A 23,436-nucleotide genomic window follows, 5' to 3' on the forward strand; every position below is an offset into this window, starting at 1 on the left:
TTGGCTCTATTAATTACGCCAATGTAGCTGAAAAAAGAAAGGTTTAAAATTTGCCCAAACTGTACCTACTTGTGTAGCTTAATGATTATCCATGTTGGCCTATCAATTAGAAGTCCACAATTCTTATTTTTTAAAAGCGTTCGGGCAAAGTCCCTTTTAATTCTTCATTTATCCAAAATTAATATCAACACCCTGTTCACATTTAAGCGATTCCTTATTTCCTTTTTTTTCTCTTTCATTGCTGTAATAACAGTGCAAACAAGCATGTCTAACCAATCCAGTAGACCATTGTATGGCCACGTCCCGTCTTGGCCGGATGCAGAGGAAAAAGTTAATGAAATCATGGAAAATATTGCAGCAGTCAGCGACGGATCCAGACCTTCAGGTAAGTGGGGGGCCCGATTATCCAGACCCTGGATAATCGGCCATTTTCATCGTCGAAAACTGGGTGAACTCTAAGGGAACGTTTTGGCGAACATCTTTGAAGCATTACCAAGAGTTTGCCTGGTCTCCCCGTCGCAGAGCATTTCAGCTCCAACGGACACAGCGCAGCCGACGCACAGGTCCGCAGTGTCAAGCTTTGCGGCGGTAATAAATAAGGGAAGAGGCAGAAGATTTGTCTAATATTTCAGCTTGGGACCTGCCAGTCGCTTTGCCTCAACTCTGACTTTCATTTTTATTGAGGTTCTCGCGCGCGCGCGTGCTAGAGACAACCTTTAAACAAATCTCGTGCGCATCTTCACAGGGCGACCACAACAGTCGAGGAATGAAATAAATTGATAAGAGAATAAAGGGTAAATATGAAAGTCATGGGGCCCCTTATTTATAATCCGATTAACCCGATTTAAATTTGACGATCAACAAGGTTGTATACTGATCATCCTATTTCCAAATCCCAATTTAACCTTTCTGAAATATTACCTCCGTATTCCCTCGAACAAAATGATCACGATCTAAGATCTTACGTTCTAAGATCAACTGCACAAGGCCATTCTCACGTCTTCTAACTATAACTGTATTAATTGAATCCTTCAAAAATGGAGAAATGTTAAACACAAACGCTTATAACTACTTTCTTTCAAGGAAATTTAGCAAAACTTAGGGAGGCGCGTGTGACATCGATGGGGAGATGTACGAAAAAAATTATAACTAATTATATACGGTGTTAAGGTCATTCCCCAGTATTGCATTGCGCATCCCCACTGCGCGTAATTTCAGGCTTGATTAGCCCGCGCGCACTAAAAAATGGCGGCTTTTTCTTTACGGTTGGACCTCGCCAGGGAGGTTAATCGTAATTTTCTCCTAAACGAGTACGGCGAGCGGTCATTTTTTTCTGCTGTTTTGAATTGAGTAGTAACTTTCTTTCTGTAGAATAAATATGGACCAATTCTCAGTGAAGAATAAGGAACAATCGTCGGAAACGTGAATTTAGCCAGCAATCATGACTGTAATCATGTGCTGTTGCAATCGTGACTATAATCATGGTGATATTATAAGGATTTATTAGGTATAAACGAGGTACTGTTGCTCCTAAACGAGCATGGGCACCTCCCATTTTAATTTCAATATTTAAATTCCTGTAACTGCATAAACAGTCAATAGGCAAAGTTTGACAAAAATTTCAGTGCAGGTTCTATTTCAGTGGAATAACCTCAAACAGGCTGAGTTTTTACACGGGTCGGTTTTTACACGGAATGGGTCTTAAATTTTTTTTTTAGAAATCTCTAAACAATAGTAAAAAAACACCAAGGAAAAAAAAACAAATGATCAAAGTCAATATAGAGTACCAATATTAAGAACTGGGTATTACTTTTTAAGGCATTTCGAATTGAGTACAGTCCATCGAATCAATTCCTGATGGGCCGACCGAGAAATCCCTTTTCTGTTGCTTTAGTTTAACAGGCCAATAGTTCAGAAATCACTACTTGCTCGAAGCCGAGATTTCATCGGCTACTAAATGAGTATCTTAAAGTTATCTTTTACGATGGAAGAAGATGCTCAATAATCACCAAACATAGCGTGACCTTAAAGAATAGCAAGACAAGTATTAGATTTGGTTCAGCAATACACTGAGGCTGTGTTGTTAAATCTATTATTTTGTTTATGGTAGATTCTAGCTGCGATGGGACTGGCTTGGTTGCTATGGAAACGGATTTCTCGCCCAGCTTCCTGGAAAACCTCACAACCGGCGAACACGAGATTGCTCAATCCACCTCCCCTTCCCCTGGCAATTACCCTTTAGGTTAGAATTGTAAGAAAAATACTTGATTTAATGGTTCAGCAATACACTAAGGCTGTGTTGTTAAATCTTAAATATTAACTATTGTATTATTTATGGTAGATTCTAGCTGCGATGAGACTAGCTTGGTTGCTATGGAAACGGATTTCTCGCCCAGCTTCCTGGAAAACCTCACAACCGGCGAAAACGAGATTGCTCAATCCACCTCTCCTTTCGCTGGCCGTTACCCTCCGGACAGCGACGGTAGTCCAGCTGTCGGATGTGCAACAGACGGGCATCAGTTCAACCTCGATCCCAGGGTCTCTCTCTCCCCACTCTTGGGGACGGGGAGAGAGAGACCCTTGGAACAAGGTTGGCATCAGTTGACTTCGGCGCACTGCAATGGAGCGCGAATCATGATCCTTAATCCTAAACAAGAGTACAGCAAGGTGCCAATAAAGGGTGGGCCCAGAGGGAGATCAGAACAAAGAATTTTATGCGGAAAGGTACCACATGATAGTACTGTTCAATCGATTTTATATGATCTGTCTCACATTTGCTTGGGTTTTATCCATCCAAGATTTTACTCAGTTAGTTTAGGGTTAATCAATTGACTGATCGCAAAGAAGGTGACCAACGACTTAATCGCCAAAAATAGTCTTTCAGAAACGGTCAAAATATTCGCTCGTTATTGCGTTTTTGTTCTTAGGTTGTGATGCAAATAGAAACTGAGCTTCCATTAAATCACCTAGAAGTGTACGTAATGCGTGAAATCGAGGCTGAAAAGAAGCTAACTACCAAAGATGCAAATTCATACGGAGTTGGACCCACAAGAATTACCCAGCTAGATATCACACCAGCTAACGATCCTGGTAAGGGCAATTCTCCCTCCTGATTATGCCATTTAAATGTGAAGTTTTACAACTAGGTTAGAAGTCTATAACACGTAAACGTAATATCACTTCCTTTTTTTAGGTAGCAATCCAACGTACATTTGCAAATTTGATCTTGATTCCGTGTACACGACATCGGATGGCAAAAAAATTTACAAACTGGAGAAAGTACATGGACTAGAATACAATCGATTTCAGCTCAAGGCTTACCTTCAATTTGTCAATGGAACTGCTGCAGTTCTTTATCCATACGAGTTTGTCCTCACGAGCGCTAAGATTCCAGGAAAACGTAAGTGAACGTTTTTTGATAGTCGTAATCGAGTGGCCATTGATATTAAGTAATTTTCAGACTTCCCTAACAATGTTTTAGAATTCAAACCTACGCACCCAGGTGAGTGACACGATACCGGATAGAAATTAGGATAAACTAGTATAACAGAAGATAAACTAAATTAAACATAAAGCTTCTTCTCACAAAACTCTAAGCTGCCCCTGAAACTTCTTGCACCTCCTCTCGTACCTCCATTCTTCATGGCTTCCATATCACATCCTGAGTTAGTTCATTTAATTTGGTGAATTCGAAGTAGTAAAAATAAAATGTAGTGTTACGTAGGTCTGGAGAAGGCAATGTCTTTTATAGTTCTGGAATTGCACTTGATAGCTCTTGTGCATCTTACATCTGGGCGCTCATTCTTGGCCAGTAGCTTTAAGGTCTTTTCGTGTCCCCTGTTTGGAATCTCCCGAGGTATGTCTCTTGGATTATCCTTAGACGGCCGGGTTTACACTTAGACGGAGATCTACTATTCTCGTGCCTGGGTTTTTTATGCTATCAAGCACTGCAAAAGCGAATGACCTTCACATGAAAAAATATCCATGCTTCTACTGAGACTTTCTGACCCTTACATTTTCTTTATTCAGGTTCTTTGCCATTGACGGTGAATCGTTCATCTTCCGATGTTGTAACCAGTGAAGGCGGATCAGTGAGTGTGTATGGCGTCAACCTCACATGCCCTCCTGGTGCTTTAGATGATTCCGTGACCATCAAACTGACATTAGAAGAACCTTACAAATACTGTGGTCCTTTAGTCCAACGTGGACTCGAAAACGATGTCATATTTGGTGCATCCGTAGTCAACTGCCAACCAAATGGCCAGAAATTCAAAGAAAATGTCGAGTTGACAATTGCATTAGATAGCAAGAAATCAAAATCCGCTGAAACCGCAATCGTTTTACATGGCACACGAACCAGTGAAGGAAAATATTCTTGGGAGGATATCACTCATAATTCCAAGTTCGATTCGAAAAAAGGAGAAATAAAAGCGGAAATTAATCACTTTTCACTAATTGCTGTGCTGTTGAGATTAACCTGGGTTCAAACAAAAGAAATTGTAACGCGGTTAAACTTGATGTCCTTCAAATACATGTTGTCGGTGCTTTTCAAAAGCAATCAACAACATTTACCTTACGACGAGCTCGCTCTCGTGTTCATGAGCCAAGACATCTACCAGGAGCAGTTTTACAGAGAACACGATGATTGCGCTTTGATGCAGCTCAAAAAGAATGGATTTGAAGAACTTGACTCCAACGTTGGAGAGGAAATCAATTATGTCTACAACAAGGAAACCCTAACAGTCTCAATTCAACTTGGAGAGGACTACAAACCGGCCAACAACCAGCAAGAATGCATCACATTTGCCGTGGACTCTTCCGTTTGGTGGAGTACCGGACATGTTATCAAGCTGCCATTGCAAGGCTCTACTGGCGAGGTCAAAATCATGTGTGGAAAGATCGTTGTTAAAGGCCAACATGGACATGTACTAGAGGATCATTTCTGCCAACGGGGTAAGCTTTATACTAATTGGAATCTGCCAAAAACCTCGCTTATTCAGGAAGTTGTAAAAAACATTTTCAAGACACGATCGAAAAAAAATGTATTTATTTTTAAGGGAAAGTTCATTTAGTATAACAAGGGGAAGGGGGGTAGCCTGAATTTCAGACATCCCTCTGTGCTCGCCTGCTTGCCAGAAGGGACGTCTGAACACATTTGAGCCTAATGCCGTCCGGTGACGTCACTACCCGAAAACCGGGTTGTGATTTTGATTGGTTGATTTAAAAATTATTTGCATAATTATGTGAAATTATGACTGAATTTTACCGCGCGAGTTGTAATTTGAAAACGTTTGGAAAGAGTTCGAAGGAGTTCACCTTCCCAGAAATGAATTTATTAGTCATTTACCTTGAGTTAGTGATTTCTGAACTCAGTGCCCACAGTCAAGTAGGATATTTTTGTATTGAATTCCGTTTCTTGATGCCTCAGTAACCGTCTAAATTGATTCATTTAAGTACTCACGAGTGTGTTGTATTTGTTCGCTGCGTAACATATTATATTTTGATCGCTAGATACAAGCTTAAAGCAAATCAGTTCAGATTAAATCGGTTCCGTAAAAGAATATAGCCTGCAGTCGATTAAAATCTCATTCATTTGTCTCAAGTTTTCAATAGTTTACTATTAAAACAATTTTATACCCTGTAATCCTTTATTGAAGCGATTTTTCTTTCACAATTTCATGGCCTCGACAGAAACTTTTCCGCATGAATTAAAACCAAAGTGTAGTGACGTCACCGGACGGCATTAGGCTCAAATGTGTTCAGACGTCCCTTCTGGCAAGCAGGCGAGCACAGAGGGATGTCTGAAATTCAGGCTAGAGGGGGGGGGTGAAGATATTGAAACTCGAAGCTTGAAATTTTAGCATACCCCCTCGCTAGCGCTTCAATTTTTTAGGAGTCCCTTTGGTAGTCGAAAAAATATCAGAGCCACCCCCTCTCCTGAGATCCTTTGCTCCCCTGATAAAAGATCGCTAGACTGTACAAATACGTTTACCGTTATTGTCTTCAATGGTTTATACTATGACAGACTTGAGATCCAGTTGTGATGAGGTCCCTGTTAAGTTCTTGAGTATTTATTGGTTTATTGTCGCAGAGTGCCTACCTCTACTCCGTTGCTTTACAGTTCTCAGTGACCCCATCAAGGGGTCACTGAGAACTGAGAACTACCAATACTTGATTGATAGATTTATTAAAGCTGCAAAGTAGTTAGTTTATACAATCGATCTGACATCTAGTGAGAAACAAACAGTAAAATTTCCTGTTACAGAGTAATCGATTTTTAAAGTTCCCGTTAGCAGATTTTGAAATCTTGTTGAAACAATGTGTTTTTTTGTAATGAATTTGCCAACCCTACTTACAACACTGAGGCTAAATACAGTTCATTACACACACTACTTATAATACAAATGTTATACAACACAGCTACTTGCACTACAATACAGTTACCTTACTTACATTACAATACTAAAGTCGCTACTTACATCATTTACAACACGACTACAATTACATCTACAATCACTTCCACTTCTATACGATTTCGTTTTGTGCTGCTGATAATAACACAATTAACGCAGGAGTAAATAACTTACAATAACCATTACTTACAAATTATATGGCTTAATTTATATACTTTGTTTTAAAGAATAATTATTTGGCTACAAAGGAGTTACCTATTAAGAAATCTATAAACTCTCAGTATATTTTTCCCATTTAAGATTAACATTTTGGCTGTCTTCCTGATTTTTTGATTTCATTGCATATAATTATTATGACTATATTATGATAAAAAATTAAATGAGTCCAAAACCAACATGAGAGCTACATGGAGGTTGCTAAACGAGCTCATATACAAAAGGAAACCAAAACTAAAATCCAACCAATCATTTAAAGCAGATGATCTGGAAATAACTGATCCAGCAGCAATTGCAAACAAATTTTGTCAATATTTTTCCAACATCGGGACAAACCTGGCCAAGGGAATACAATCCAGCATATCCCACAAACATTTTTTATCTGGAACTTTCAATCAATCGATTTTTTTAAACTTGACAACGGAAGAAGAAATTATTGCTATTGCAAACCAATTTCAATCAGGTAGAGCTGCTGGCTGTGACAACATTCCTATGTCTATTATAAAGCAGTCTATAAACATTATTTGTTCTCCACTCTTGCGCACATTGTTAACTTGTCTATTATGCATGGCATTGTTCCAGACCAAATGAAAATCGCTCGTGTGGTACCCATTTTCAAAACTGGTGACAAAGCTATTTTTTGAGTCTAATGCTTGCGTGCGCTTTGCGCATGCGCATTAGACTCTTTGTTATATGAAAAAAGCTGTTAGCAATCCCAAGGGAATGGTTCGGGATCGATAATCGTTCGCTGTAATGTAGAAAACAATGATCAGCTGCAAGAACGGACTCCGTACGGACACGCACGATTAGTTTCAATTAAAAACAGCCAATCAGCGACACGTGTTCCCACGCATAATTAAAAGTTCTTTCTCAAGTCACGATTATTCAACACTTGAACAGGACGTAATAATTTTCCAGTTAAGACATTTAGGGACTGGGTCGAGGCATGCGGAGGCTGTAGACGTGTTTCAAACTGCTCCGCGTAACTTCGTCAATTAATGATGTTTTTAGGCCTTAAACTCTTATGAATCCCAAGCGAACTAGAGAAAGCAGTAATTCGAGCGCGTCTGGTGCATCGCCCGTGGAAAAACGAGCAAGAGAGTTTAACTCGGGTACCTCGCCCGAGCGATCTACTGAGGTCTTCGAAATGTCGGCGGACGCCTTGGAGACGAAATTAGATCTTATCTTAAAAAGATTAGAGATCATGGACAATAAACTTGAGGAGATAAACACTAAGGTGTCCAACCTGGAGACCAAATTCAACTCATTAGAAGGCAGAGTGGAAAAATTAGAAAATGCTCATTCGACCACGAGGACGGCCGTACAAGAGTTACAAGATGGCCTCCAGGAATTCAATACGCAAGTCAACGAAGCGACAGCGGCCCGAGAAAAGGCGAGCGAGTTCTGTGAGAACAGGTACAAAGAATTGGAAAACAAACTGTTGTATGCTGAAGTGTATCAAAGGCGAGAAAATTTGCGTTTCTACGGCATTAGCGAGGAAGAAGAAGGCGGAGACTGTCGCATGGTGCTTAATTCTTTCCTGGAACAGCAATGTGGTGTCCAAACAATGGGTATCGAATTTCAAAGGGTCCACAGGATCGGAAAGCCTCATGATGATGGAAGCCCTAGAGCAATAATCGCTCGGTTTCTTAGATATAGCGACAGAGAAGCAGTTTTCTCAAAAGGAAAGTCGTTGAAAGATTCCGGGTATAGGATCGCTGCAGACCTGCCAAAAGAAATAGTTAACCGAAGGAAGCTCCAGTCGAAGAAGCTGGTCGATGCACGAAAAGCGGGTAAGATCGCGTATTTCAGCCGCGCTGAACCTGATAAATTGTATATCGATGGACACTTAAACCCACTTTAATTATTGACGTTTACTTTTTTGTTTGGATTGTTTGATGCCTATATTTAGGCACAGCTTGAACTTATATTGAACGCGAATTTGTAACTAGATAAGCTTGCCTCAGTCGTAAATGGCCTTGCTTTCTCCTTATTATGATTTAATAGACGAAGTTATGGGGAACAAAATAACCGTTGTAATCATCATTTCCCCTCTCCGCTTAGTTTTCGTATTTAGTTTGTGTTTATTTTTATGTTGTTTTTTGTTTCAATCAATTTCCTCGAGTCGTTCTACGGTGGCACAACAGTGTTTCTGGTCACCTTTTATGTTCTGTCGTTTTCGTTATTCGTTAGTGTCTTGTAGGGTGTTAATTGCAAATGCAATAAGGGAGAGTGTTAATTTTTTTTTTCCGCAAACAAACGCCTGCTTTACGCAATATTTTTCTTCACAACTTTTGTATGGAAATGAATTCAGGTAACGCTTTTTGTTATTCCATTGACAGCTGCATTGGTGGCCTTTTACAAATTCTAAAAGTTGTGGTAAAATCATGACAGCAAGCAACTTTGCATTTAAACTATTATCCTTAAATGCTCGTGGGATTCGTTCTTTTGAAAAACGGAAAGCAGTATTTGGATGGGTAATGAGACAACAAGTCGACATTTGCTTTATTCAGGAAACCTATAGTACTAAGGAAGTTGAAAATGTTTGGAAAAAGCAGTGGAAGGGTGAGATGTATTTCTCGCATGGTTCTGTACATAGCAGAGGCGTGCTTGTTCTAATTAAAAATAATTTGGAATTCCAAATCAAGTCCATGCGGCAGGACAAAGAGGGTCGTTTTATTTTTCTCGAGGCGCTGGTGCAAGATCAAAAGTTTTTATTAGTAAACATCTATGCTCCAAACAAAACGAGTGAGCAAACTCACTTTTTCGACAAAATCAAGGAGGAATTGGATAACATTGATATAGATGACGACTGTAGAATAATCATTGGGGGAGATTTTAATGTTATTTTAGACCCCAACCTTGATGGTTGTGGGGGCAAACCAAAATTAAAGGAATCAGCTAAGCAGATTGAGAATATTTGCTTACTGTACGATCTAGTAGACATTTGGCGACTTAGGAACCCAGGAATAAGACGTTTTACTTGGACACAGAAAACTCCTGTGATCCAAAGGAGGCTTGATTTTTGGTTAACCGATAATGCCTTGCAGGAGGAGATCGATCAGGTGAGCATTATTCCTTCCATAAAGTCTGATCACTCAGCCATTCTGTTGTCAGTTAATGGAATAGAAGAAAAATCACACGGTCCTTCCTTCTGGAAGTTCAATGCAAGTTTATTAGATGACAATGACTATGTAGCTCTAATAAACGATAGATACCAGGTTTGGGTTGACGAATTTAGGGATATACAAGATCCCAGATTGCTTTGGGATCTCATTAAATTTAAAATTAGACAGGAGACAATTTCATACAGTAAACGCAAAGCGAGGGAAAGGAAGGCGAAATTGACATCTCTAGAGGAAAAATTGACAATCCTTCAAGAGCTTTGTGACCAGGATCCATCTACGGATAATCTGAATAGGCTAGAGATTTTGAAAACCGAGTATGACCTTCAATATGAATACATTGCACAAGGCGCTATAATCCGTTCAAGGGCAAGATGGTACGAGCAAGGAGAGAAAAGCAACAAGTATTTTTTGAACTTGGAGAGCTCTAGGGGTAAAAAGAGCACAATCCGAAAGATTCTTAAGGAGGATCAATCTCTGACAACGAATCCCAAAGAAATAATGGCCGAACTTAGAAGTTTCTACTCAAATCTTTACCAAGTGAACTCTACTGGAGAAAGTGAAGCCTCATTAGACGCATTTCTTAACAGCGTATCCTTACCCACACTGTCTGAAATACAGAAAGAGAAGTGTGAGGTAGAATTGACTATCGGTGAATGTTTCAACATCTTGAATGGTTTTCAAAAGAACAAAACACCTGGTAACGACGGCCTTACAACGGAATTTTACTTAGCCTTTTGGCCTATTCTTGGAAAACATTTGGTAGCTTGTCTCAATTATGCACATAATCACGGAGAGTTATCTAACTCTCAGAAACAAGCGGTGATCACTTTATTAGAAAAGAAAGGAAAAGATAAAAGGCTGATCAAAAATTGGAGACCGATTTCCTTAATTAATGTGGACACCAAAATAGCCTCCAAAGCGCTAGCTAAACGATTAGAGAATATACTTCCTGACTTGATTCATTACAACCAAAACGCTTATGTGAAAGGAAGATCAATATTTGACGCCGTCAGGACCATTGATGATGTATTAGAATATACAAAATGTAGTGATCAGTCGGGTATCCTTGTAACAATTGATTTTGAGAAAGCGTTCGATTCTTTGGACCATAGATTCTTATTGAAGGTCCTTCGCACATTCAATTTCGGACCATCTTTTATTCAGTGGATTCGCACCTTTTACTCAAACGTGTCTAGTTGCGTAATAAATAATGGATTTGCGACAAGTTACTTTAATGTTGACCGTGGTGTGAGACAAGGGGATCCGTTATCCCCTCTCTTGTTCATTCTTAGTTTAGAAGTTCTAGCTTGCAGTATTCGACAAAATGACAAGATTCAAGGGATCAAAATTGAGGATGAAGTTGTGAAAATCTCTCTTTTCGCGGATGACATGACATGTTTTTTGAGGAATAAGTCTTCGTATGAGAACCTGATTGTTAATTTAGATCTGTTTTCGAGATTCTCAGGTTTAAAATTAAATGAGGAAAAAACAGAATTTTTTTGCTTAGGGGTCCAAAATTTGTCTAAATCACCTTCCTATGAATTTAAACGCTCAATTAAGATTTTAGGCGTACACTTTGATTATGATCAACTTTCTAGGAAAAAGGATAATTTCGAGGCAATTATAAAGTCTATTAAAAAAACATTAGGCATGTGGAAATGGAGGGGACTCACACTTATAGGAAAGATACAAATCGTTAAATCTTTTGCTATTCCGAAATTTATGTCGAAAGCGTCGCTTATTCATGTGTCTAAAGATCTCATACAGGCAGTCAATAAAGAACTTTACAGCTTTATTTGGAAAGGAAAGGATAAGGTTAAACGGTTAGCTTTGATTAATTGCATTGAAAATGGAGGGCTTAAGATGCTGGATATAGAATCTATGGTTCTAGCGCAAAGAATAATGTGCGTGAAGAAGTATATTGAGGACTATGTTAGTCCCTGGAAGATCTTCTTAAACCACTATTTGAAAAAACTAGGCGGAAAGTTCATTTTGCAGTGTCATTTTGATTGCCCAAAATTGCCCATTTTTTTACCCGAGTTTTACAAAGATTGTCTTGCTGCGTGGTCAACTCTTTCAAGTAAAGAAGTGGTTTCGTACGGGGATGTTATGAACCAATACTTGTGGAATAATAAAAACATTCTATGTGAAGGTAAATCTTTATATCATGCCTTTTTCCGCATAAACTGTGGGATAAGCAAAATCGGAGATTTAGTCTCTAAAGACAATACGTTTCTGGAAAGTGATAAAGTTCTCAGGTCAAAACTATCACCTAGTCAATTTTTCCTTTTAATGGGAGTAGTCAGTGCCATTCCAAAGGAATGGCGCTCCATTATCAAAGGTGAGAGTATATACCGTGAACCATACTCCTGCCCTGCAAATTCTTTTGAAGTGCCAATAAAGGGGGAAATGTTGGATATTTCTAACATTCCCTCCAAAATAGTTTATGAAGAGTTTCTTTCTCGTAAAGTAATTCCTCCTACTGCCCAAAAGAAATTTAAAAATGACTATCCAAATCTCTCCGTCGATTGGAAGAAAATCTATTCTCTAGCGTTTAGAGTTAAGAGCTTTTCAGTACAAATTACTAAACCATATTGTGTATACAAATGACAGACTTTATAAATTTAAGATTGTAGACTCGCCATTATGTGCTTTCTGTTACTCTGAAGATGAATCCCTCGAGCATTTATTGTTTCTTTGTAAAGCAAGCGAGGTATTCTGAAAGAGGTATTGTCGTGGTTGGCCATCCATAAGAATGAAGTTTTAAATTTTTCTCTTACCGATGTTTTGTTTGGTAAGTTTGATATCGATACAGACTTTATGGTAGTTAACCATATTCTTCTTCTTGGAAAATATTTTATTTATAGGTGTAAGCTTGATAAGATTAAACCCTCTTTACCAGTTTTTAAGGCTAAATTAAGAGCTACTCTTAAATTAGAATTTTACATTGCCAGGAAAAAAGGTACACTTGCTCAACATTACAGAAAATGGAATATCTTTATTCCTGTATTAAGTTAGACTATTTCCTTTTTCCACTCTACCTTTTAAAAAAACTCAACCGAAAATATTTTAGGTCACTCTAATTTTTCGAAACCTGCTTTTTGACCTTTTGTTTAGAAAGCTGGTGTTTGCTTTGCATGTCTCTTTTTTCTTCTGCTCTCCATAGCATAATATACCTTGTTTATTTTTTAACGTGCGCTTGTTTGTAGTAAGTAATGTTAAGCTTGTAATAATTTATTGTTGTAGTGTAAGTAAGTATTGTATTAGTGTAAGTAAGTAGCGTTAGGACTGTAAGTAATGTTTAAATTGTAAGTAGTGTTTCTTTTTTTCTTTGTATTTTTGTACTGTATGTTTGTATGGCAAGAAATTAAAATATTTAAAAAAAAAAAATAAAAAAAAAAAAAAGTTAAGACATTTGTAAGCTTTTTGTGAAAATAAATCTTCGTTTTCAGTTCAGTTAAGCACTTGTGTTTTCGTCTTGCTTAAAAAGCAAGACGTCTTTGAGAAAAAAATATTTCGACGGCGACTCGCGTTTATTTACACAATGCGACCAAATATTTATTTTGTTTTAAAAAATAGAAAACTTTACCTCGTATTTTGTATTTAAGTCATTCGAATTTTGACCAATTTTTTCTTTACAGTGCAAACAAAAACCTTCAAAAATAAAAGATGTACATGGATAAATGTAAATCAAGTTACGCGACTAAATCAAAATGCGTTTGTTTGGCCGCTTTGCAGTATTACACTGTCCCGGCCTTTGCCATACACTGAAATCGAATTTCATGCTTTTACGACTCTCAGAGATCTTAAGTTCTTCTTACAGCTAGAAAAATCATAAAATGATGGTTACATTGATATGGAAGTGATGATTCGCGAAATTTGTACATCATGATAAACAGTCTTCGCTCCTGTGTATGGTAGCTCGATAATAATTGCCTAGTTTCCAGCGTTCAAAAGGTCATCATTATATTGACGTGAGCATTTACACCCGTTTTTAGGAAAATCTGTCACTAAGTGCTTACAGTACAATGGAGTAACAGTCACTATTTCAAGTGCTTTTGTTGCAAAATCTGTTTCAAGAGTCATCATCAAAATGGTGAAAAATCTGAAAGAAAACGATGTGAAGTTCTTCAACCCTTGTTGTAATGAACATGCTTTTTGTAAATCGTCACGCAATCTTGTCCAAATGTTTAATCGTTTCTGCTTTTACGGACAATACGGAAGAAGTAACATTAACTCCTGTTCATACTTTAAATTTTGTGAAGCATATAACATTTATGACTGTTTCGTTTTCATCCATAATCATCCACGATGCCCCTAGCTTGCTATAAGCATTTTAAATTAAACTCCCGAACACAAACCTCTAACCAATTTTAACCGGCTTACGAAAACCGCGCAATCTGTATCACTATGCCATACGGCATTAGACTCATGTCACCCTTGGTGACATATTTTTTATAACTATAGACCTGTTTCCATCCTCCCTTGTTTCTCAAAATTCCTAGAGCGCATTTTGTATAATCGCATTTTAAGTTATCTAAGTGATTTTAACATTCTTTGTAATAACCAATATGGGTTTAGAAAAAATCATTCTACCACTCATGCACTTATCGACTTATATGTCAAAATTTCGTCCGCTTTGGATCGTAAAGAGCATGCTGTTGGTGTTTTTTTAGATCTTTCTAAGGCCTTCGACACTGTGAATCACGAAATTCTCTTTGACAAACTTTATCACTACGGTATTCGCGGACTGGCGCTAGAATGAGTGAAAAGTTACTTCAATGAAAGATCTCAATTTGTCGAATATAATGGATTGAGATCAACCCCCCATAAGATCCGCTGTGGGGTTCCGCAAGGGTCAATTTTAGGCCCGCTATTTTTTATCCTATACATAAATGATTTGAACAATGCTTCAAACCTTGAGTCAATCCTATTCGCAGATGATACAAATTTATTCATCTCACACAAAGACCCAGATTTCTTAATTAGTACACTAAACGGTGAATTAATTAAACTGTCAAAATGGTTCAGAGCAAACAGACTCTCTTTGAACTTAACTAAAACAAATTTAATGGAATTTAAACCACGACAAAAACAATCTTCTTCGGACTTTATGTTGTTATTAATGAAACAACTATTGCACAGGTCAATGAAACAGTCTTTCTTGGGGTAGTTTTAGATGACAACTTAACTTGGAAGTCTCATATATCTAGCTTAGCGATTAAAATCTCTAAGGGCCTGTTTACATGGAGGTGGGGGACCCCGGGTAGGTGAGGTAACCCGCCCAGCCGTAGTCGAAAATTAGCTCGCGTTTACATGCAATCTTATCACCCCGGGGTCCCGGGGTGACCTTTTCACATAAACAAATACATTTCATTGAAGTCGCATATCGCATTTCGTTTTGTTCAATCTTTAATATTTACCGGTTGTATTTCTCTCATCTTTTGCTTTCGACTGATTACTAGTTGATTAGGCAAAGTATAACTAGTCGAAGCAGTTGTCGAAGTCATTGTTGTTTATAGTCAAAGCGTGAGACTCGATCGGGCTTACGCTTGATGCTTCACTTTCGCTTTTATATTTTAAATTCTTAAAGCATCTTTCGCACTGTTGTTCGACATCGGGCAGATGAAGCTATAGGAAAAGTTCGCCGGGTTTGTAGCTGTAACTGAAGCCGAAGGCAACCATATCTTGTGTAGTTTGCATTTGCCGCACTTTCAGATTAACCATGAGTCGACCCCGGGTAGCCGGGTTACCCCACCTTGAAACGTTTACATGGCAAAAAGCGACCCCGGATAGGCGGGTTACCCGGCACAGCAGACCGGGCAACCCGGGTAGGCGGGTTACCCCACCTATCATGTAAACGCGATCGAGAAAAAATGAGAGTTTATATGGACAGGCGGGTTACCCCACCTAGGCGGGTTACCTCACCTACCTGGGGTCCCCCACCTCCATGTAAACAGGCCCTAAATCTATCGGTATAATTTTTAGATCTCTCAACTCCTTCTCTTCGCATGTTATATAACGCAATGATACTTCCATACCTTAATTACTGTAATTTAGTCTGGGGGTCAACTTATAAAACTAATCTTCAAAGAATTATAATTTTGCAAAAACGTGTGATTAGGATGGTGAACAAGTCCTACTATAAAGCCCATACCGAAGCTATTTTCAAGAAGCTTAACTTGCTTAAATTTCACGATATTTATTTAATGCTTTTGGGTCAGTTTATGTTCTCGTTTAAAAACGCTACTCTCCCTCAAAAATTCGAGAATATATTCACAATCAACAATCAAATCCATCGTTATAATACAAGGCCTGCAAACTCTACCATTATGTAGAACAAATCGTCTGCCATTTCGTCTACCGTTTCGTCTACCAAGTGTAGAACAAATTTCCGACAATTCTCCGTATTCTTTCAAGGTCCTAATTTTTTTAATTCACTTCCACCTGAAATTTCAAGCTCTTCATCACTGGCATCTTTTAAAAGAAAACTTAAAGCATATATTATTGATAACTATTAACTCCGTCTTCTATCAAATCTTGTCATTACTTCAGTACCTTAACTAGTCATCTGTTTTTCTTGTGAGGGAACCTAAGCTTACAAGCCCCGTGGTTTTTTATTAGGTTCCCTCGCCATTTTGTTTCTAATCTTATATTATATTGTGTCCTGTATATTAATTATTATCTTGTATATTGATTTTGTATTATCTATTTTTTCATAATTATATTTTTTGTGTGGCAAAATAAATAAATAAATAAATAATTCCAGTTGGTATGTATAGTTAACAATCTTCGAGTATTAAAAAAAGGTTGGGCATTTCTAATTTTTAAAATTTTCTAAAGCATTTTTGGGATTTACAAGAGTGTAATAATTACTGAGACTACATTTATTATATCTGTAAACCATGTGATATAGCTGAGTTGCACAGGTCATTTAACTGTTGAGTTGAAAACCATCCGATCTGCATGATGATGTCATCTGTTGGTTTTGAAGTATACAAATTTTCGGAGCCTCCCTCCTAGCCCATCAATTTTTTCAGAGGCCCCCTTCGGGTGTCTAAAAAAATGAGCCCCCCCCCCCCTCAATATCTTCATCCCCCCTTGTCATATTAAATGAGCTTTCCCTAATAACATACAATTTCTATTACAGATCTGTGCGGCTACGTAAGACGTCTTTTAGGGGCGGAGAACGTCATTTTCAACATTAAACCCGTGACCCAAAAGCTTGCATTGTCTGAGGTAACGTTGAATCGCGTTGTTGCGTGTTGGCAAAGTGAGGCGAAACAACTTCAAATGATTTTGCTACGTTGGCGGGAGAAGCAGGGAAACACAGAGGATCCGGCCGCGCTCAAAGAAGCTCTTACGGGGCTAGACCCTGAAGGTAAACTTCCCTTTGTATATAGAGAAACAAAAAACAGTTAAATACTTTTCGTGGGGCTTCGAACACTTTATCTTGGCAGTAAAATTTAATTTTTCGCTGAAAACGCGCTCTATACGAAAAATTACCACGAAAACCATAGTAAATGTGTTTTCAAACACGCTAACGTCTTTGTTAAGTGTTTAAACAGAGTAAACTTTTTAAAGAGTGTTTCAATTATTATTTGTTGTCAACCATGCATAGCCGCTATTGACATCATGTCTTGAAGAGGAGTGTTTTCCGAGGCTGACTAGCTTTTACATGCCCCTATTTATTTTTTGGGAAGAGAAGGGCGCACACAAGCTCAGGATGAGGAATACTAAAAAATTGTGGAGTAAAACAATAAGAAATGTTTTCGGTCACACAAGTATAAAATTGAATCAAAACGAAACTTAATCAAGTTGTTGAAGGTTAGATAATTAAGGAGGCTCGCAACGGTTTCCAGCTCTTATACTTTGATGGATCAGTATTACTTATCTTTATCAGTTGCTGCTACAATAATGATATAATTATTGCAGCAGCAATTGATAAAGAAAAAATTGAATAAAATAAATAAATCTTCCTTATTTCACAAGGGCCCTCGGATCCCTGATCAAATTGGAATTTAGAAGTGTTGATTTTTTTTGTGGAGGGAGGAAAACCGGAGAACCCGGAGAAATACCCTCGTAGCAAGGACGAGAACCGAAAACTGAACCCACATATGACGCCAGGTCCGGGAATCGAACCCGGGCCACATTGGTGGGAGGCGAGCGCTCTCACCACTGCGTCATCCCTTCTCCCCTAATAAAGATTCGTAGTACTGTCCCATCAAAGTATAAGGGCTTAAACGTGCTGGAAACCGTTGTGAGCCTCCTTAAGGGGCGGGAAGTCCTTTTCATGGGCTGGGTTCGTGTTTGATGCTGAAATCAAATAATCGCATTCGCTAAGCTTGTTTTGTGCGATAGCTTTGTAAGAGACACTTTCTTTACAATGTGTCTCTTGGCTAGGAATATTGCTTTGTTTCACTCTGTTAATAGTATTCATTCCATTCTTCCCCGCTCTCAGAATACAGAGTTAAAGAGAGAGGACAGATGCACATTGGGCATTTGAGAGAACTGGCGGTGACAATTTTGGGTTTGCAGCACAAGGATCCTAACATGCTAAAGTATTTGGGACATGAATCTGTGGAGCTCTGCAACTCAGTTTTGAGAGACTGTTGCATTGAAATGGCAACCTCTAGGGAGGATTTTGAATCAGCAACGCCAACAACAAATTACGCAAGTCTTCTTGTGTTCCACAGACGGCTCTCAGAAGAAGTTGCTATGAAATTTAAGCAAATGTGCTGCTCTCCTTTAGAATCTATTACAGAAAGTTTCCTCACCATCGTTGCTCAACTTGTGCAAGCTGTCAAAGAAATCTTCAGAGATGAAAGAATTCCTCAAGTCCAAAATGGATTGCGAGGAGTGGCAGAAGAAACAACCAACATAATTGCTTCCGATATTCTTGATGCTGCACAGGCCAAAAGTATTTTAAGGCTTGTGAGCGAAGTGTGCAAGATCCTTGAAAATTTATGTCTCAACAATAATGACAATCGGACCACGGAAACACAGATACGTTACTGGGGTGGTTGCGCTATGATTTTTGTAATGTTGAACTTCTTGGAGAGGTTCTTTCTAAGCAATGAAGCGCGAAGAATGTACAAGAGATTAGAGGTATTTTCGGCCTCCCTTAGAGACATCATGTCAAATCCAACTGCTTTTGAAGGGAACTTCCTGATTGAATTCCATAACGTTGCACTGAGTCTGTTAGAGTTTGCCAAGTTTGATCCATCACAACTTGTGAGATTTGAGCTGAATGACCCAACTAATTCATCCAACACTCAAGGCAGCGATGGATTGAGGTATGACAAGTCACAAGAAACCTTCTCTCAGCTGTTCTGGATCAGCAAAGAGTGTAAAGATGAGTTACAACTTGAAGCAGTTGCACGTGTTCATATTGACGGACACATTCACAGCATTGGAGCATTTGAATCACAGATCACACTACCCGCATCCTGCAGCGAAGCCATCGACAGAATTCCAATCGCTTCTCTTTCCATTGCAGTCCAAAGAGAGCAAGATGACTCGGGAAATCTGCGCGTTACTCTGTATGCAACACAGAAGAAGAACGTCAGAAAGGCTTTAAATTATCTGAAGAACGAATTAGGAGAAGATGTGGTTGGCTTGGAACGAGCGGAAATCGATCAATCCCACCTAAAAGTGCGCAGCTCCGCAAACGCTGGAACAGTCGTTAGGCTACGTTTGGTTCACAAATGGGGATCAGACACACTTGTTCTTGAGAGCAGTGATTTTGTGGCCCTTGCCGACTCAACTGCAGGTGGCGCTTGTACACCAGATCCGGAAATAGCAGGTTTGTAAAAGGTGGTTGTTATAAAGTTGCGTCACGTGACTTACATATCGTATATTCCTGATAATAAAGTGATTATTGTTGAAAGTTACAGACAACGAGTTACATTCTCACCTTAATTTTTATCTTGGGAGCCAAATGATGCTTTATATTATCTAATAAATTATATATGTACATTGGATCTGAAAAGCCCTGACTGGGAGACTCAATACACGGATCCAGAGTTTTAGACGTCCAGTCCAAATTCAAAAGTAAAGTGAGCACTCATAAGTCAGACTATTGTGTTTTCCGATGTTTAACAATGGTCTGACTTAATGAGCGCTCACTTTTCCTTTGAATTTGGACCGGAAGTCTGAAACTCAGGATCCGTGTATAAAGGTTTAATTTACTTAACTTTTACATTTAACATTACATTTTACGAGGACATTCTTAAATTTTAACATGTAAATTTGCATGAAAAAGGAGTAGGCCTAGAGGACCAAACATTTATTTTCGTTGGTGGAAAGAAATGATGGTATATGTTAAGCTTGGTAGAGAAAGGAGCAGTCGAACGTATCAATAGGAGCGATTCTTGTCGACCCTTGTTGTATGGCGTTTTCTGAGTAGTTTGTGACAATGACTCATTCATATCATTCATTTCGCCTTCATTTCTATATTGTCACTATTCCAGCTGAGATCGGTAAACTGGCCATAAAGAACGAATTACCGGCAACAGTTCTACCAATTGCAAGCGGCTCGACTGTTGGCAATTACAGCAGCAACTTTGTGATGGATCCTTCGGATGCTGAGTTGGTACAGAGACATTTGCATGAACAGCACGGGCGTGTTGGTGAGAAATTATAGTCATACATTAAGTTGAAAGAGTATTGGAGAATTGCTGTAAGTTCGATACTTAATACGCAAATACATGACGGATGTTCATGGTCAACACTAAAAATATGAAAAAAACAACAACAAACAAACAATACAATCAGCTTACGATAACACTTGCAGTAGGAATCTAATAAAGAGTAATGTTCAGTTAAACTGATGATCACCTATTCAACTTTTGTTTCAGAGATCAACTATCATCAGATTTTCATGAAAGGTCACGTGTGCGTGGCGGGAAAGAACACTAGTCTTAACATGCAAGAGCCTGCTACTGGCCAGAAGTATGTGATGGAAGGAACCTGTGCTTACTTCGTTAAATTGATCATCAGTAACACAAATTATTTAGAAAGCCAAATAGTATAGCTAACAAATCCCATGTAGTGTTGCTGGTTTACCCCGTTTTTGGTCGTCAAGCAACACTTGTCCCCATGTGGAAAGACATGGCGTTTTGTCTTTCAAGCGAACGGTTACAGTGTGCACCAATTAGTAGATTATTTCTGCTATGGGTACCTTTTGACACTATAAGTAGGTTTATTATTATTATGATTATAATTATGATTATGATAATGATGATGATGATGATAATGATGATGATAATTATTATTATTATATATATATATTATTATTATTATTATTATTATTATTATTTTTTATTATTATTATTATTATTTATTATTATTATTATTATTATTATTATTATTATTATTATTATTATTATTATTATTATTATTATTATTATTATTATTATTATTATAAACCTATCACCTGAAGGAAAAAGTGGCCAAAATATTTCTGAAACTGATTATATGTTGTTTTTTTTAGTTTTCTAGAGGCTGGACCAAGTGCTAGTCCTCACAGGAGTATAACCGCAGGAAGTGGTGTAGATGAAGCGTGAATCAGCACTTTACCTTTTATATTTCTACTCAGTGAAAGATTGAGCTTTCCTTTTATGAAAAAAGAAACAACAAAACGCATTAAAGTAAATGAATGCGAGTTTAGTAATAAACTGCCGAATCTCTAGCTTAGGCTTGTAAGTGCTGTAGATATTACGGATCGATGTGACTTGAAATTGGCGTTGTATATATATATAGTTTTTAATGACGACTTTGGGTCGATTTTCGCCAGTTAATCAAGCTTATCTTTTACCAAAAGATTCTAGACCAAGATGCCCAGAGGCCGAGCTTGACCAGGTCGTTCTTTTGAAACACCACGCTGCTAGTGCCTCTCTCGATCTAGTTACATAAATGAGTTCTCGCAAACTGTCGAGAAAACTTACAGGAAATATATCTGGAAACGCACTTGCCAAAATGTTTCAAGGTTATAAAGTTGTTGACCAAAAGCTGACAGGGCTTCATTTTAAAGCATCAAAAAGGGTTTTTGACTACGAACAAAATGAAGATGGTCTTTATTATACATAAAGCTCTAAAAGGACTTTTCGGCCGCACGGGATAAAATAACGAAGCTTTTTTCTATGTTGCATAAAGAGCTCATCACGTCAGACAATGGCTCTGTGGCTGGTTTTCGTTGTGGTATCCAGGATGGCGACTAAACACATTTATGAATATTAATCAAGCTTACACCCACCAAAAAAGGCTTGCACTTGCATGCTATTAGTATGTAGGGAACCCATGAAACCTACAATCAACAATCAAAGTACGGTTTGTATATAGTCTTTTTTTTATTTTTTTTGCCCGTTTTTTTACCTAATTAACTGAATTTTAGTATCCTGTTTTTAATGTACATAGATAATCTTTTGGACTAGTTTTAGCGTTTCACATTTTAAAGTTTTATCTAATTCAGCTTCTCAGCTGTAACTTCTAAAGCTTCAATAAACTATCCATCTATTTACGACTAAAGTTAATTTTACACACCGTAGGTATATCTGTCATGATTTGGCTTAATGTGCCTGCAACTTGTTCGCCCCATCCCTCAAGCCTCTGTGCCCGAGCAAACTTGAGGGGCTAAGCAATGGCTCATACTGTGACCAGGGGATGGGCTAGCTGCCTGGCATTCTAAAAAAGGGCGCTTAGACGCGCTGGTATGTTGACACTTTCAGTTACTGAGAGTCAGTTTCTGACTGTTTTCATTGTAGTTAGCCAGCTGTTTTGCAGAGCCACTGAGCAGGGTTAACTTTACTAGAACAGAAGGCACCATCCATGAGTTGCAGCGTCGGCACGCGAAGGGTCATTCTTGTCACGGGATTGGGAGTGTTGGTCAGGGGTCTTGTAGCATGCTTGAGTGTTTTCCAAATCAGGTCAAATATAAACTCTCCAGATTGTTTATGCTGACTGTATTTTATTGTTGTACATACACCAATGTGATGAAAAAGGTAATACTTTTCATTGGGTACTATGTAGATGGTATCCATGTTAATCGTATGCAAGGACATAATAATAACGGTACATAAAGTATAGTTTTTACCATCAGTGTTGATTTTTTATGTACATTTTATGCAGCCGATGTTATGCCAAATGCCCAGGGGGGGTACTTCGGTTTGTAAATGACGGGGATGATCGAATGGACGCAAAATTCAGGACCCAAAAAAATCCCTAAGTCTTCCGACATTACCCAAAAAAATCCCTGAACCAAAAATAACCCCCCAAAAAATCCCTTCTCAGGCTTGTCAAATTACCCCTAAATTGCCAGGAGGTGCAATAAAATAACACAAAGAACGCTCGTTTTGTTTATTCATCGCCAAGGCCACGCCAAGGCACATACTTCGTTTTTAATACCCAAAAAAATTCCCTATCTAGATCAAGATACAAAAAAATACTTGCCAAATTTTCCAACCCAAAAAAATCCCGGAATCGAAAATTTCAAACCCAAAAAAATCCTTCGATCATCCCCGTCATTAACAAGCCGGAGTACCCCCCCCCCCCCCTGGGGCCAAATGTTTTGACACTGGCATAAAATTTGTTACGGATTTAAGGGTCCACTCTTTCGGAAAAAGGCGAGGTCCAAAGCCCGAAAAATCTTAGTCAAGTACATTTTTCTGTGGGTCCCCACC

General features: G+C 38.4%; 1 protein-coding gene across 2 annotated transcripts; it reads left to right on the forward strand.

Annotated features, from left to right (window-relative positions):
* Positions 1 to 350: 350 nt before the first annotated feature.
* Positions 351 to 22,059, forward strand: LOC144657574 (uncharacterized). 2 transcript variants are annotated; one of them, XM_078517921.1, is made up of 11 exons: positions 351 to 385; positions 2,111 to 2,242; positions 2,342 to 2,724; positions 2,928 to 3,090; positions 3,194 to 3,400; positions 4,030 to 4,953; positions 16,908 to 17,138; positions 18,219 to 19,562; positions 20,230 to 20,388; positions 20,617 to 20,710; positions 21,252 to 22,059. In XM_078517921.1, exons 2-11 carry the CDS (start codon positions 2,143 to 2,145, stop codon positions 21,322 to 21,324), a joined length of 3,678 nt encoding a protein of 1,225 aa, XP_078374047.1. In that variant the 5' UTR covers positions 351 to 385; positions 2,111 to 2,142; the 3' UTR covers positions 21,325 to 22,059. The 2 variants fall into 2 exon arrangements, with proteins under 2 accessions (XP_078374047.1, XP_078374045.1); XM_078517919.1 differs by lacking the exon at positions 351 to 385 and having other exon boundaries at positions 1,470 to 2,242.
* The last annotated feature ends 1,377 nt before the right edge of the window (positions 22,060 to 23,436 follow it).

This window comes from Oculina patagonica, chromosome 6, assembly GCF_052425735.1.
Source record: "Oculina patagonica isolate OP01 chromosome 6, crgOcupat, whole genome shotgun sequence".
Taxonomy (NCBI): Eukaryota; Metazoa; Cnidaria; class Anthozoa; order Scleractinia; family Oculinidae; genus Oculina; species Oculina patagonica.

Coding starts and splice junctions, on each gene's coding strand:
- LOC144657574 (XM_078517919.1), top strand. CDS start 2,104: ATGGTAGATTCTAGCTGCGATGGGACTGGCTTGGTTGCTATGGAAACG. Junction 2,243..2,341: donor CCCTGGCAATTACCCTTTAG/GTTAGAATTGTA, acceptor TATTTATGGTAG/ATTCTAGCTGCGATGAGACT. Junction 3,401..4,029: donor CGCTAAGATTCCAGGAAAAC/GTAAGTGAACGT, acceptor TTCTTTATTCAG/GTTCTTTGCCATTGACGGTG.